Below are 15,249 nucleotides of genomic sequence, written 5' to 3'. Positions count from 1 at the left end.
CTGTTTTCAAATCAAACCTACATTTCTAATAAAATAATTGTTATAGTATCTTGAGAGGTAAAAAAGCAACACTCTTATTTAATATAATTCCATAATATTATAAATTTTATCTTATTTTATGGAAATGTTTTTAACGTTTCTCATGTGACCAAAGCAGGACGGGTTATTAAAGATTTTGTTATTTCTTTGTTTTCTTTGTTTACTCCCTTTAAAAGGTAGTACTGCCTTTATTATGTTAATTTTGTTATATAAGAATGGTAACTTTTGAAAATGTACTTTGCTTCTGTAAAGCAGTTGTTTAAAAAAACATACTGGCTCTATTCAATTGATCTAAAAAGTGATGGATCCTACAACCACGGTTACCAAAATCATTAAAAGTTGTATTTTAAGACTAAAATGAAAACTCTTAACAGTGCAAGTGAGCTTATGGAGTGTATTTCTTTGTTACAACACATACAACTTTAGGTAAATATATTTTCATTGAATTATATGGAAGTGGTATTAAGATCCATCACTGTTTAGATCAATTGAATTGACCCAAAAAAGTCAATGCTTTGACGCTCCATTACAAATCTTTTACAAACTCATTCACTGGTGCACATTCCTTTTTAGGGCTCAAAATTAACGTTGGCCATACGACAATTGCCGTGGGTGCCATTATCAATTGCCGGAATGCCCCTCAAAAGATTTGTCTATTCACGGCCATTATGGCCGCAGTACCATTTAAGCTTCAGTAACTAGAGAGACACCTGTATTAAGCCCGAGACAGACAGGCGAGGCGTGACATTAGAGGCATTTCGCCGCATGTATCGCTGCCATTGCTTTCATATGGTAGTGGACAGATCAGTGTGGAATGATACCGCGAGTCCCACGGTGACGCTGAGTGGTACCGCTCAAGTGGAAACCAGAGTGATTTTTTTCTGGCTGCCGCCCGGTACCATCTGTGGTTTAACCAATCACAGCCAAGTGCTGACAACACATGCTTGCCAGAAAAATCCTGACTGAAGCTGTTGTCTACGGAGGTGTCCAAGCATCCTGAAGTGTTTGATCCCTCCCATATTTCATACAAAGACAGGCAAGTCAATATTTTATACATCACCCCTGATAAGCATCCTTCCTGTCTTTTTTATTATTTCTGTAGCTCACTACTGTTTTAACTAAATAACTGACTGTAAAAGGCTGTATTTTCTAACACTTTAGTAGTAGTCTACTTGCTGTCAGCAATGTATTGTATGTTTCTTTGCTAAGCTCAGGTTGCTCATTTCATACACCTATATACAGATGACAGAAAAACATAGTTGAAAAATAAACCAGTGTTTTTATTAGTAGATTATTTGGGAGGCATTACATCTAAAAGTTTTGCATCACGCCCTATAGAATTAAATGTTACATTGACATATTGAAATTACATATCGCTTTGTAGTTTTACAAAAATTAAAAAATGTGACATTTTGAAATCTTACATGTACTGTGCTAGTATTGCAGTTTCCAGTAGTTTTAAGATACCATTTTGCAGTTTTTAGATTGCATGATGTTAAATAAAATATCAATTATGTTCATATATTTTTTTTTTTTTTTTTAAATTATGTCTGCATCATAGTATTCTACTAGGTGATGCAAAACTTTTGGCCGAATATGTCAATTATGTTCTAGTTCATAGCTTTCGGTGTGGTACTGACAGCTACTGTACCACATAGTGCATACCGTTCCTGTGTGTCCTGGTGTAGACTAGCGGTACTGCACCATGCCTGTCTGTCTCGAGCTTTAGGAATTGTTTGGGTTCAAACAATGACATGATTACGTGATTTGCATAGTTAAGTCACACCATTTCCATACACAACAATTATGTCAATATTTATGAATGCTCTATGGCGTCGGTCTGTTAAGGAAAAAAAAAAGCCGGGGTATTACATTTTTAAACTGAAGCGTGAGAAGGATGATAAAAATCTGATTGAATACAACTGCCTGGAAGTCCACAGGTGCTGTATTAACACCAGGAGTGCGTTCAATAGGCAGAGCGCCCCAAGGCGTTACGTGGCTATTCCTATTGAATGATGCGCACTTTGCGAGCGCTTCGTAATGCTAGCGAGTCAAGCTCAGAGGTCCCATGGCTGACTTTCAATATCAGTGTGAAGTTTGAAAATACATTTTCTAAACATGGACTTGTTTGAACAGCACATGTGTGGTAAGTAATATTTCTGTTGTATTCTAGCTTTTTAAAACTAATTAAAAAGGAACATGGACAATTTATAACTTGGCAAATCTGACTCATGCCTTGTGTTACATCTAAAAAAGTCACTACTTTATATTACAAAAATATATTAGTAATTACATTTTTAAATATAAATTAATAACTCGCTTAAAACAACCTTTTGAATACACGTCTGAAAGGAACTTTTGCATAAACAGTTTTATTTTTTTAAGTTGATTTTTTTTCTCATACAACGCCTCATAGTAAACAGTGTTTCAGGGCTCGAAGTTATCTAAAGCAGGGGTTCGCAAACTGCGGGTCACAAGACATTCCCGGGTGGGCCTGTTAATAGCAAATAGCAGGCACTGGCGGCAGCTGTAACTGTAGTAAAATAAAGTGTAGCAAGGGAGTATTGGCGGACTGTCAATCAAAGCAGAAATTCACAAATCAGAACTAACAGGTTGCCTACCTGTAGGTGGGATGTAGAGCGAGAGCTCTGACAATCAATAAGGTATACCTGCAAGATGGACGTACCACGTCTTCTACTACATACCTGGTACTACAAAGCTCCTGAAAATGGGCAGTGTTAAGGTCATGTGATCGCTCTGCTGGCATATGTGTGTTCAGTATTAATACAATTACAATATGTTGAATCTGCTACCAAAAAATATGTTTTGCAAAGTAAAGAACAAAAAAGGCAGTTACAGGAGTTTGAATGCATTTGTACCATAGGCTCAGTTTTAAGGTGCTGGAATGGGTTTTTTCTTTTGTTTTCATACAATTATTTGTACTTGATAACATTAATTTAAAAATTAAATTGATGCTATGAAAATTAAAAGACAAGACCAAAACTGGTATTTTCTGGGATACTGCCGGCACTTCGCAAAGGACCATATGGACAGCTAGAAATAATTAATTTAAACTCCTGGCTAAAGACAGGAAGGCTTCACCTATCTTGATCATTGGACCACATTCTACAACAAGGACTATCTGTATAGATGGGACGGACTGCACTTAAATAAACAGGGAACCAATCTACTTGGAGAAAAGATCATCAAGCAGGTTCGGAATCATTTAAACTAGAAAGGGGGGAGAAATCAAGAAAAAAAAAGTAACTATGATGTGATAGGTGTTACAGAAACTTGGTTGTCTGAGAGTGATGGGGACGAATATAATATTTGTGGGTATACACTGTATAGGAAAGACAGGCAGGACAGAAGAGGAGGAGGGGTAGCACTATACATAAGAAACAGTATTGAAGCCCAGGTGTTAAACCTGGACATAGAAAACAAAGCCGAATCAATATGGGTCAGAATAACGGACAAAAATTCAAAGGGCATAATAATAGGAGCATGCTATAGATTCAGATCCAGATCCAGATTCAGACGGTGAGCAAAATAATCTGTTATACAATGACATTAGAAATGCATGTAGCAAAGGAGAAGCCATACTAATGGGGGGTTTCAACTTCCCCCATATAAAATGGGAAAACCCGGTGGGGAGAACGATGGACGAAATTGAAATGGTGGAAATAACAAATGACTGCTTCCTAACGCAATTTGTCAAGGCACTGACTAGAGGGTAGGCATGCCTTGATTTAGTCTTTTCAAATAACGAAGACAGAATAACTGAAACAGAGGTCAGAGAACCACTGGCAAACTGAGACCACAACATGGTCTCATTTGAAGTGCTTTTTAAAACCCCAACAGTAATGCTAAAGCTAAGGTTTACATTTTTAGAAAAGTAAACTATGAAGGTATGAAACAGAAACTAACAGAAGTAGATTGGAGTAAAATAGAGAAAACATCCACAGAAAAAGGATGGCTGTTCTTCAGAAATGAAGTATTAGAGGCGTAAAAACAATTACATCACTAAAGTAGACAAATCTAAATGTAAAACAAAATTGCCAAAATGGTTTAATAGATCAATTTAAAAAAAATCAGCAAAAAAAGGCACTTTACAGATCGTTTAAAAGGGATCAAAACAAATTACACAGACAGAGTACACAGAACTGCAAATGCAAGTCAAAAAGGAAGTTAGAAAGGCTAAGAATTAAATAGAAATGAACATGGCTAAGGGGGCTAAAACCAATTCCAAAATGTTTTTCCAATATTACAACAGCAAGAGAGCATTCAAAGAGGAGGTTAAATGTCTAAGACATACAAATGGCAAAATCATAAATGAAGAAAAAAAATAGCAAATATATTAAATGATTACTTTTTTTTACAGAGGAAACGGACAACATGCCCCACATGTCAACCTGTTCCTATCCAGTTTTAAATAACTTTAGCATAACCGAGGCAGAAGTGTTAAAGGGACTAGGAGCTCTTAAAATAAATCTCCTGGGCCGGATGAGATCCTCCCAATAGTACTCAAACAAATGAAAGAAGTTATTTACAAACCACTAACCAAGATCATGCGACAGTCTCTTGACACAGGGGTGGTACCGACAAACTGGAAAATCGCAAACATAATACCGATCCACAAAAAGGGAGACAAAACTGAACCATGTAATAACAGACCGATAAGCCAGACTTCTATTATATGCAAACTTATGGAAACTATAATAAGATCCAAATGAAATATTACCTATATGGTAACAGTATCCTGGGAGACAGTCAGCATGGTTTTAGGAAAGGGAGATCTTGTCTAACCAACCTGCTCGATTTTCTTAAGGATGCAGCATCGATAATGGATAATTGCAAAGCATATGACATGGTTTATTTAGATTTCCAGAAAGCTTTTGACAAAGTCCTGCATAAAAGATGAATTCTCAAACTGAACACAGTAAGGGATTCAAGGAAACATATGTACATGGATTAGGGAGTGGTTAACATGTAGAAAACAGAAAGTACTGATTAGAGGAGAAACCTCAGAATGGAGTAGGTAAGCAGTGGAGTACCACAGGGATCAGTATTAGGTCCTCTGCTGTTTGTAATCTACATTAATGATTTAGATTCTGGTATAGTAAGCAAACTTGTTACATTTGCAGACGACACAAAAATAGTAAGAGTGGCAAACACAAATGGCATTTAATAGAGAAAAGTGTAAGGTACTGCACGCAGGAAATAAAAATGTGCATTATAAATATCACATGGGAGATAATGAAATTAAAAAAGAACTGTTCAACATCTCAATGGGGTTTAGCTCTGGACTTTGACCAGGCCATTCCAAAACTTTAAATTTCTTGTTCTTCAGCCATTCTGATGTAGACTTTCTTGTGTGTTTGGGATCATTGTCTTGCTGCATTACCCAGCTGCGCTTCAGCGTCAGCTCACGGACGGATGGCCTGACATTCTTCTGTAGAATTCTCTGATACAGAACAGAATTTATGGTTCCTTCATTGATGGAAAGTCGTACAGGTCCTGGTGCAGCAAAGCATCACCAAATCATGACACTACCACCAACATGCTTGACCGTTGGCATGAGGTTCTTACTGTGGAATGCAGTGTTTGGTTTTCGCAGACATGACGGGCCCCATGTTGGCCAAAAAGTTCCATTTTTGACTCATCTGTCCATAGAACATTGTTCCAGAACTCAAGAGGATCATCCAGGTGCTTTTTGGCAAACTTGAGATTAGCATTCATGATGTTCTTAGTGAGCAGTGCTTTGGCCTTTCTACTCTGGCATGAATCCCGTTTTTGCCCAGTGTCTTTCTGATGGTGGAGTCATGAACACTGACCTCAGCTGAGGCAAAAGAGGCCTGCAGATCCCTGGATGTTGTTCTAGGGTTCTTTTGACTTCCTGGACGATTTTATGCCTTTCTCTTGGAGAGATTTTGGCAGGACGGCCACTCCTGGTCAGATTCACTACTGTCCCAAACTTTCTCCATTTGGACAATATGGCTCTGACTGGTTTGGTGGAGCCCCAGAGCCTTAGAAATGGCTTTGTAACCCTTTCCAGACTGATAGGCATAAACATCATTTTCCGGGGGTCTTCAGGAAATTTTTTTTGACCGTAGCATGATGTGCCTCTAGAACCTGTGTGCTGACAACTTCACTCTAATGGTAAGGGCCAAAGTTATTCAGATTTATATTGGGCAGGGCTGGCCCAATGCAGGCCTTATTGTTAACCAAAGTATTCAAACAGCTGACCTTAATTTTCCCTTTAATTGGGTTGAGTAAACTAGGGGGCAATAACTTTTTCACACCTGAAGATTGCATGTTTAATTACCTTGCACACCACAAATGAAAGAAGCACCAAACTTGTCATTTTTTCTCTCAGACCCTCTATGTATTACTACAACCCACAAAAAGATCTGACCAAATTCGATGTAAAAAATGTTCAAAAATGCAGAAAAATCAGACAGGGGGCAAATACTTTTTCACGGTACTGTGTGTGTGTGTGTGTGTGTGTGTGTGTGTGTGTGTGTGTGTGTATATATATATATATATATATATATATATATATATATATATATATATATAATCATATATATAGCTCAAAGAGCCAGCTGCCCAATGTTTCGATATGTTGTACATATCTTTCTCAAGGGATCCTCAACAATTGAATTTTGCAAGGAATTTTTTTTGGCCTAGGATCCAATACATTGCTAGCTCAAAACTAACGAGAGACATATTTTTGTGTGATAATATATTCTGACCCTGTTGTTGTTTTATATATTTCTTATTTATATGTTTCTTACCTTCTTTCTTAAGCTGATTTGGTTTGGCTGAGAGACTTCAGTTCTATTTGTGTAAACTGTGACGTGCTGCTATAGAAAATGCTGCATTCATAGTTATGTCTGCGGCGAGTCTTCACTTTATTTTTTTTTAACTAACAAGATGAAATTCAATAGGTGTATGTCCAGGTCTTTTCAGATAGCTGGGGAAATTGTCTTGTTTCTCGCACTGAACACAAATACAATATTGTGAGGTTTATGTCAGTAAGTGTTTCTTCTTGTATTTTCATTTTCAGAATTTTTATTTAAATTCTTCTCTCGTTTTGAATGTAGCCTATTGTTGTCTGTTTTACAGTGTTTGTTTTAATTAGTGATAAATATGAACATAAGAACATAAGAACATAAGAAAGTTTACAAACGAGAGGAGGCCATTCGGCCCATCTTGCTCGTTTGGTTGTTAGTAGCTTATTGATCCCAAAATCTCATCAAGCAGCTTCTTGAAGGATCCCAGGGTGTCAGCTTCAACAACATTACTGGGGAGTTGATTCTAGACCCTCACAATTCTCTGTGTAAAAAAGTGTCTCCTATTTTCTGTTCTGAATGCCCCTTTTTCTAAACTCCATTTGTGACCTCAGGCTGAAAAAGTCCCTTGGGTCGACACTGTCAATACCTTTTAGAATTTTGAATGCTTGAATTAGGTCGCCACATAGTCTTCTTTGTTCAAGACTGAACAGATTCAATTCTTTTAGCCTGTCTGCATATGACATGCCTTTTAAGCCCGGAATAATTCTGGTCGCTCTTCTTTGCACTCTTTCTAGAGCAGCAACATCTTTTTTATAGCAAGGTGACCAGAACTGAACACAATATTCAAGATGAGGTCTTACTAGTGCATTGTAAAGTTTTAACATTACTTCCCTTGATTTAAATTCAACACTTTTCACAATGTATCCGAGCATCTTGTTAGCCTTTTTTATAGCTTCCCCACATTGTCTAGATGAAGACATTTCTGAGTCAACAAAAACTCCTAGGTCTTTTTCATAGATTCCTTCTCCAATTTCAATATCTCCCATATGATATTTATAATGTACATTTTTATTTCCTGCGTGCAGTACCTTACACTTTTCTCTATTAAATGTCATTTGCCATGTTTCTGCCCAGTTCTGAATCTTGTCTAGATCATATTGAATGACCTTTGCTGCTGCAACAGTGTTTGCCACTCCTCCTACTTTTGTGTCGTCTGCAAATTTAACAAGTTTGCTTACTATACCAGAATCTAAATCATTAATGTAGATTAGGAATGGCAGAGGACCTAATACTGATCCCTGTGGTACACCGCTGGTTACCACACTCCATTGTAAGGTTTTTCCTCTAATCAGTACTTTCTGTTTTCTACATGTTAACCACTCCCTAATCCATGTACATGTGTTTCCTTGAATCCCAACTGCGTTCAGTTTGAGAATTAATCTTTTGTGCGGGACTTTGTCAAAAGCTTTCTGGAAATCTAAATAAACCATGTCATATGCTTTGCAATTATAAAAAAATCAAGCAAGTTAGTTAGGCACGATCTCCCTTTCCTAAAACCATGTTGATTGTCTCCCAGTACCCTGTTACCATATAGGTAATTTTCCATTTTGGATCTTATTATAGTTTCCATAAGTTTGCATATAATAGAAGTCAGGCTTACTGGTCTGTAGTTACCTGGTTCAGTTTTGTTTCCCTTTTTGTGGATCGGTATTACGTTTGCAATTTTCCAGTCTGTCGGTACCACCCCTGTGTCAAGAGACTGCTGCATGATCTTGGTTAGCAGTTTGTAAATTACTTCTTTCATTTCTTTGAGTACTACTGGGAGGATCTCATCCGGCCCAGGGGATTTGTTTATTTTAAGAGCTCCTAGTCCCTTTAACACTTCTGCCTCAGTTATGCTAAAGTTATTTAAAACTGGATAGGAACTGGATGACATGTGAGCATGACATGACATAAAGCAGCCCAGGCTAGCACTCCACACTGAAGAAAGTTATGATACGAAAAATGAGTCCTGTTTCATCTGTAATTCATTATTGCAATGCACTTTTTTCTTTTATTCCAAAACTTGTAGCATCCCGCTTGCAGCTTGTTCAGAATACCGCCACTACAATTCTGACTAAAACAGAACGTGAACATATTACTCCTTTACACTGGCTCCCAGTGTATAGAATTGATTTTAAGATATTGCTGTTAACTTACAGTGGCTTGCGAAAGTATTGACCCCCCTTGGCATTTTTCCTATTTTGTTGCCTTACAACCTGGAATTAAAATGGATTTTTATTTGGATTTCATGTAATGGACATACACAAAATAGTCCAAATTGGTGAAGTGAAATGAAAAAAAGAACTTGTTTAAAAAAATTCTAAAAAAATAAATAACGGAAAAGTGGTGCATGCATATGTATTCACCCCCTTTGCTATTAAGGTCTAAAGAAGATCTGGTGCAACCAATTACCTTCAGAAGTCACATAATTAGTTAAATAAAGTCCACCTGTGTGCAATCTAAGTGTCACATGATCTGTCACATGATCTCAGTATATATACACCTGTTCTGAAAGGCCCCAGAGTCTGCAACACCACTAAGCAAGCGGCACCATGAAGACCAAGGAGCTCTCCAACAGCTCAGGGACAAAGTTGTGGAGAAGTACAGATCAGGGTTGGGTTATAAAAAAATATCCGAAACTTTGAACATCCCACGGAGCACCATTAAAGCCATTATTAAAAAATGGAAAGAATATGGCACCACAACAAACCTGGCTAAAGAGAGGGCCACCCACCAAAACTCGCGGACCAGGCAAGGAGGGCATTAATCAGAGAAGCAACAAAGAGACCAAAGATAACCCTGAAGGAGCTGCAAAGCTCCACAGCAGAGATTGGAGTATCTCTGCTGTGGACCACTTTAAGCCATACACTCCACAGAGCTGGGCTTTACAGAAGAGTGGCCAGAAAAAAGCCATTGCTTAAAGAAAAAAATAAGCAAACACGTTTGGTGTTCGCAAAAATGCATGTGGGAGACTCCCCAAACATATGGAAGAAGGTACTCTGGTCAGATGAGACTAAAAGGAATGATGGATGGCGCTAAATACAGGGAAATTCTTGAGCTTTTTGGCCATCAAGAAAAACGCTACGTCTGGCGCAAACCCAACACCCCTCATCACCCCAAGAACATGGTGGTGGCAGCATCACGCTGTGGGATGTTTTTCATTATAGATACAGGGACTTGCAGCTGTAATTGCTGCAAAAAGTGGCTCTACAAAGTATTGACTTTGGGGGGGGGGGGGTGAATACTTATGCACGCTCAAGTTTTCTGTTTTTTTGTCTTATTTCTTGTTTGTTTCAAAATAAAAAATATTTTGCATCTTCAAAGTGGTAGGCATGTTGTGTAAATCAAATGATACAAACCCCCAAAAAATCAATTTTAATTCCAGGTTGTAAGGCACACAAAATAGGAAAAATGCCAAGGGGGGTCAATACTTTCGCAAGCCACTGTACAAGGCCCTGAATGGATATCCTCGTTATTTGCAGGAGTTACTGACCCCATATTTCCAAACCGCACTCTGAGATCAAAGGATATGGGGCTACTGGTTATTCCTAGTGTCAACAAAAGCAACACGGGAGCTAGAGCTTTTTCTTGTAGAGTTTTTAAGTTGTGGAATGCGCTGCCTTCATTTGTCAGGGAAGCTGGGACCATTACAGTTTTCAAGTCAAGACTAAAACCACACTTTTTATAAAATGGTTTTAGTGTAGCTTTAAAATTGCTGCTTTTGTATTCTGTATATACTGTTATTTAAATCTGTTATTTAAATGGTCTGATTTATGGTGTTGTATGTGTGACATGCTGCACAAATGTATTGTGTTTTTCTTCTTTGTTTCTGCTATGTACTGTACAGTGCTTTGCACTACTTTTGTATATAAAACGGTACATAAATGCTGTATGTATGTATATATATATATATATATATATATATATATATATATATATATATATATATATATATATACACATACACACACACACACACACACACACACACACACACAGTACCAGTCAAAAGTTTGAGTACACCTGCTTGAAACCAGATTTTTCATGATTATCTATGCTTTTAACTGTATAAACTTGTCTATAAACAATATTTCATTATATGATACATGTACTTATATTAGCTGATAATCATAAGTGATCATAATTTTTAAATGAAAATGTAAATCTTGTCAATTTCAATGAAATGGTCAGCCAAAGCAAGGGGATTTCAGTCATAAGCCCAAGTCAGTTAAAAGTCTGAAATGTGTATAACACAGTGTTAGAACACTGGCCTAAATATAAAAGTGTCTTTGTTAGATGTTCTCTGAGATAACTAGCATGTTACCTAATTTACCTTTTGTCACCAATTATTGTTAACAGGTGAGGGTCCATGATTACTATAAATATAGGTAGCATAGGCACAAGTTTGTCATTCCTGAATGTAAGGGAGCAGAAAATGGAAAAAATACGCTCAGTTAAGCAAAGAAAAAAGACGGTCTGTAATTACATTAAGAAATGAAGGTCAGTCTTTGACAAATCTCAAGAACTTTGCAAGGACCGAACAAGGTCAGGCAGGTCAAGGGTGACTTCAGAATCAGAGAACAAGTTCATTCGAGTCACAGGTCTGTGAAACTGGCGATTAACTGCCCCTGAAATATAAGCTCAGCTAAATGCTAGAAGTACAGATGTTTCAACATCAACTGTTCATAGGAGATTGCATGAAGCTGGCCTAACTGGAAGAATTGCCTCAAAGAAATCATTGAGTGCAGAATAAGAAGGTGAGACTTGCCTGGGACAAAAAACACAGAAACTAGACGTTTGAGGAGTGGAAGTAGGACTTATGGACCTATTAGTCAGTTTGAAATATTTGGGTCCAACCGCTGAGTATTTGTAAGATGCAGAGAGGGTGAGTGCATGAGTTCTGCATGTGGGGTTCCCACTGTCAAGCATGGAGGAGGCAGTGTCATGGTCAGGGGTTGCTTTGCTGGTGACAGAGTTGGTGATCTTTACCACGTCCATGGCAAGCATCATGGCTATCATAGCATACTTCAGAGGCATGCCATTCCATCAGGATTACGGCTAGTTGGGCAGTCCTTCATTCTTCAGCAAGATAATGACCCAAAACACACCTCAAAGTTGTGCAAGAACTATCTGGCAAAGAAGGAAAGTGAAGGACAACTCAATCTAATGATCTGGCCTGCCTAGTCTCCAGACCTCAATCCCATAGAACTTGTATGGGACTTACTGGACAGAAGAGTCAAAGCAACGCTACCCTATATCTCTGGGAATTGCTGCAGAAGAGCTGGGAAGACATGTCGGGTGATTTCCTGCTGAAACTTGTTAACCGAATGCCTCGTGTTTGTGAGGCTGTCATTAAGGCAAAGGGTGGCTATTTTGAGGAATCCAAGTGAGACAATTTTACATTTTCTTGAAATTGGTCTGATACTTCTCATGTTTTGTTTTGTATATTGTAACATGTGTTTTCATTTTCAAGTATTTACAGAAACGTATACGACGTAAAACATTGTCAATTATGAGTGTATTCAAACTTTTGACTTGTACTGTGTGTGTGTGTGTGTGTGTATGTATATATATATATATATATATATATATATATATATATATATATATATATAGTTCATGTTTATCTACACCTGCTTAATCTATTTTGTTCTGTAGGATCTGGGCTTGGCTACAGTCTGGGATGACCACCTCTCATACCTTTTATCGCCTGCGTTGTCTGCATATGAGATGGAGCGTACAACAGGTATCTCCTGTGGCAATGAAGAGTTTCAGGATGCAATCAGGAGAGCAGTTCCTGATGGGCACACATTTAAGGGATTTCCAATCCACTTTGCTCACAGAAATGCTAGAAGAGCATTTTGTACATGTTTAAGGTATGTGCTAAAAGAGTATAAACATTTCCATTTTATTAGGATTCTAGTTGTCATATCTAAACTTATTACAGATTCAGAGCCCAACATTTTCAAACATTTAAAATTGATTTGTTGCTGTGTAACATTACCCCTTAGTTATAAAGTTTATGATGCAGTACTGTTTCATGTAAACAATATTATAGAGAGAAGTATAATACAGTGTAATAATACATTATAGGACAAGTGGAATCTATATGCTATTCTGTTTCATTGACATTTCCAATCTGGTTACAGGTAATCATGTGATATAAACATAAACCTGCTGCAGATTAATGACTTTTTTTTCATTTAAGGAACTCTTAGCCTGTATTGGTTTGATATATTTATTCAATGTATATTTATTTGTTATATATTTTTTGAGAGTCCATTAATCATGTGGACCAGAAGTTCAAATTAGTTCAGCCAGTAGTCTAAACTTTTTGAACTAATGATAATACATTAAAATGGAATTCTGTTTTTAAAAAAATGACATAAATGGGACAATTGATAGACTGAAATTATCACGGGCCTTCTACACTGTACCACTTCTGGGATTGCCAGATCAAATGATAAGCCATGAGTTGGCTGATCCTGACATAATTTTTTATGCAGATAAATGGTGTAAGAACAAGCCTGAAGGATTATACAAGACTTAAAATAATATTGTCAAATAAAAACCAAACATTTTGATGGACGGGGTGACACAACTTTGTTAGTTAGCTAGTCTGTTTATTAAATCTCCTGCTTCGTTTTTATGCAGGTCTCCCTTTTGTGATGAAATAATTTCCTGTCGTGGGGATCATGTGCGGATTGCAGTTCGAGTGAGAGTCTTTCCCTACCCCGAATCTGCTTGTGCAGTATGGATTATGTTTGCTTGCAAGTACCGCTTGGTGTTGTAATATTTTATGAAGGATGCTTTATAATGAGTATAGAAAATATCTATTTTTGTAAAAACTATGACTTAACTTTATAATAAATGTATTCTAAAATTAAATTGTATTTATTGGAATGACTATTGAAAAAATAACTGGACAGTGCATAGCAGATATTTAAGCCATTTAGAAAGTGTATTCAGTTTGATAATGACCTGGTATTCCATGCAAATAACGTCTTTCTCGCCACTGTGAAGCTGTAGCACAAATCTGTTATGGATACCTCCTGTTACTACCCCGGATAACAAAGGATGATTAAAAAAAAAAAAAAAAAAAAAATGCATTCTCACTTGATACTATTGCAGTTCTTGTGAGAAAGACTCTACGTGATTTAAAGGCTGTCTTATTTGTGCTACGTGATTTAAAGGCAGACTCATTTGTGCTGTTGAATAAAACGACAGCCGTCTGGATTGAGCTAAGTAGGGTACATCTCTGGGGTCTTCAATTGGGCACCTTACATCCTTGGTGTTTCATTGACTAGCCCACGACACCTCAAGAGGGCTCAACAGTGATTCTGGCATCCCAGCATCACCCCCCTCATCCCCCACTCAGCTAAGCCCAGCTTACTTACCTGTACATCAGCACTGCTTTCTTTCTATTGTGCTTGAGATCCCCATCCAGAATCTTTCTGTCTCAACCAAGGCCAGTTGCTGCTCCTTTCTGCTGCTTCAGATAAGTTCTTCACTGTGCGAAGCAACTCTTGGCCACTGAACCCGACATCTCTGAGAAACTGGGTGGCCACAAATCCTCGACAACCCACCTCCACTGGGTAAACTCGGACTCTCCATCCTTGCTGTTCCACTTCAGCAGCTAGTTGAGTATACCGAAGTTTCTTCCTCTCATACGACTCATCCACAGCATCTTCCCATGGCACTGTTAACCCTACCAGATGAACAAGGCTTGCTGATCCAGAACACAAGACAATGTTTGGACGAAGGTTAGTGGTGGCAATCTCTGGTGGAAAAATAAGCCGTTGACCAACATCTGCCAGCATCTTCCAGTCTCTAGCAGCTTCCAGTTGTCTTGAGCGAGGCTTGATTTTAACACCTTTTCTTGGTGGTTGCTCTCCTGGACGGAGGATTATTGTCTTTTGTGTGTAATGCTTTGATGGAACTGGTGGCAACTTATTGGACAGGCTACGCTTGTCTTCCATTGTTAAGGCCAAATATCGCAGCACCTGGTCATGGCGCCAGGTAAACCGTCCTTGGCTAAGACCCAACTTACATCCCGTCAAAATGTGCCTTAATGTTGCAGGTAATGAACACAAAGGACATGAGGGATCCTCACCCACCCAGAGGTTTAGGTTCTGTGGTGCTGGGAGAACACCATATGTTGATCTGATGAGGAAACTGATCCTGCTCTGTTCCATTGTCCATAGGTCTTGCCAGCCGATCTTGCCTTGTTCCACACTCTCCCATCTCATCCATTCTCCTTGCTTGGCCTGGGAAACGACCTTTACACACCTGATCCTTTCCTCCTGCTTTTGCACCTCATTGACTACCAGCTTCCTCCGTTGAGCTGGGGTTGCCTTGTGCCATGTAGGAG

The 15,249-nt window shown here is 38.2% G+C and overlaps 1 protein-coding gene across 2 annotated transcripts in view; it reads left to right on the top strand.

Annotated features, from left to right (window-relative positions):
* The window catches only part of cep76 (centrosomal protein 76), a 101,108-nt gene extending 86,975 nt beyond the window's left edge, over positions 1-14,133 (top strand). For both annotated transcript variants that reach the window (XM_041248056.1, XM_041248054.1), the window contains 2 exons: positions 12,537-12,754; positions 13,533-14,133. In XM_041248056.1, the coding sequence (XP_041103990.1) occupies positions 12,537-12,754; positions 13,533-13,671 (357 nt within the window). In that variant the 3' untranslated portion in view covers positions 13,672-14,133. The remainder of the gene's footprint in view (positions 1-12,536; positions 12,755-13,532) is intronic.
* The last annotated feature ends 1,116 nt before the right edge of the window (positions 14,134-15,249 follow it).

The sequence above is a fragment of the Polyodon spathula genome, chromosome 4, assembly GCF_017654505.1.
Source record: "Polyodon spathula isolate WHYD16114869_AA chromosome 4, ASM1765450v1, whole genome shotgun sequence".
In the NCBI taxonomy this organism is placed as follows: domain Eukaryota; kingdom Metazoa; phylum Chordata; class Actinopteri; order Acipenseriformes; family Polyodontidae; genus Polyodon; species Polyodon spathula.
This window is presented reverse-complemented; position numbering and strand designations above follow the sequence as displayed.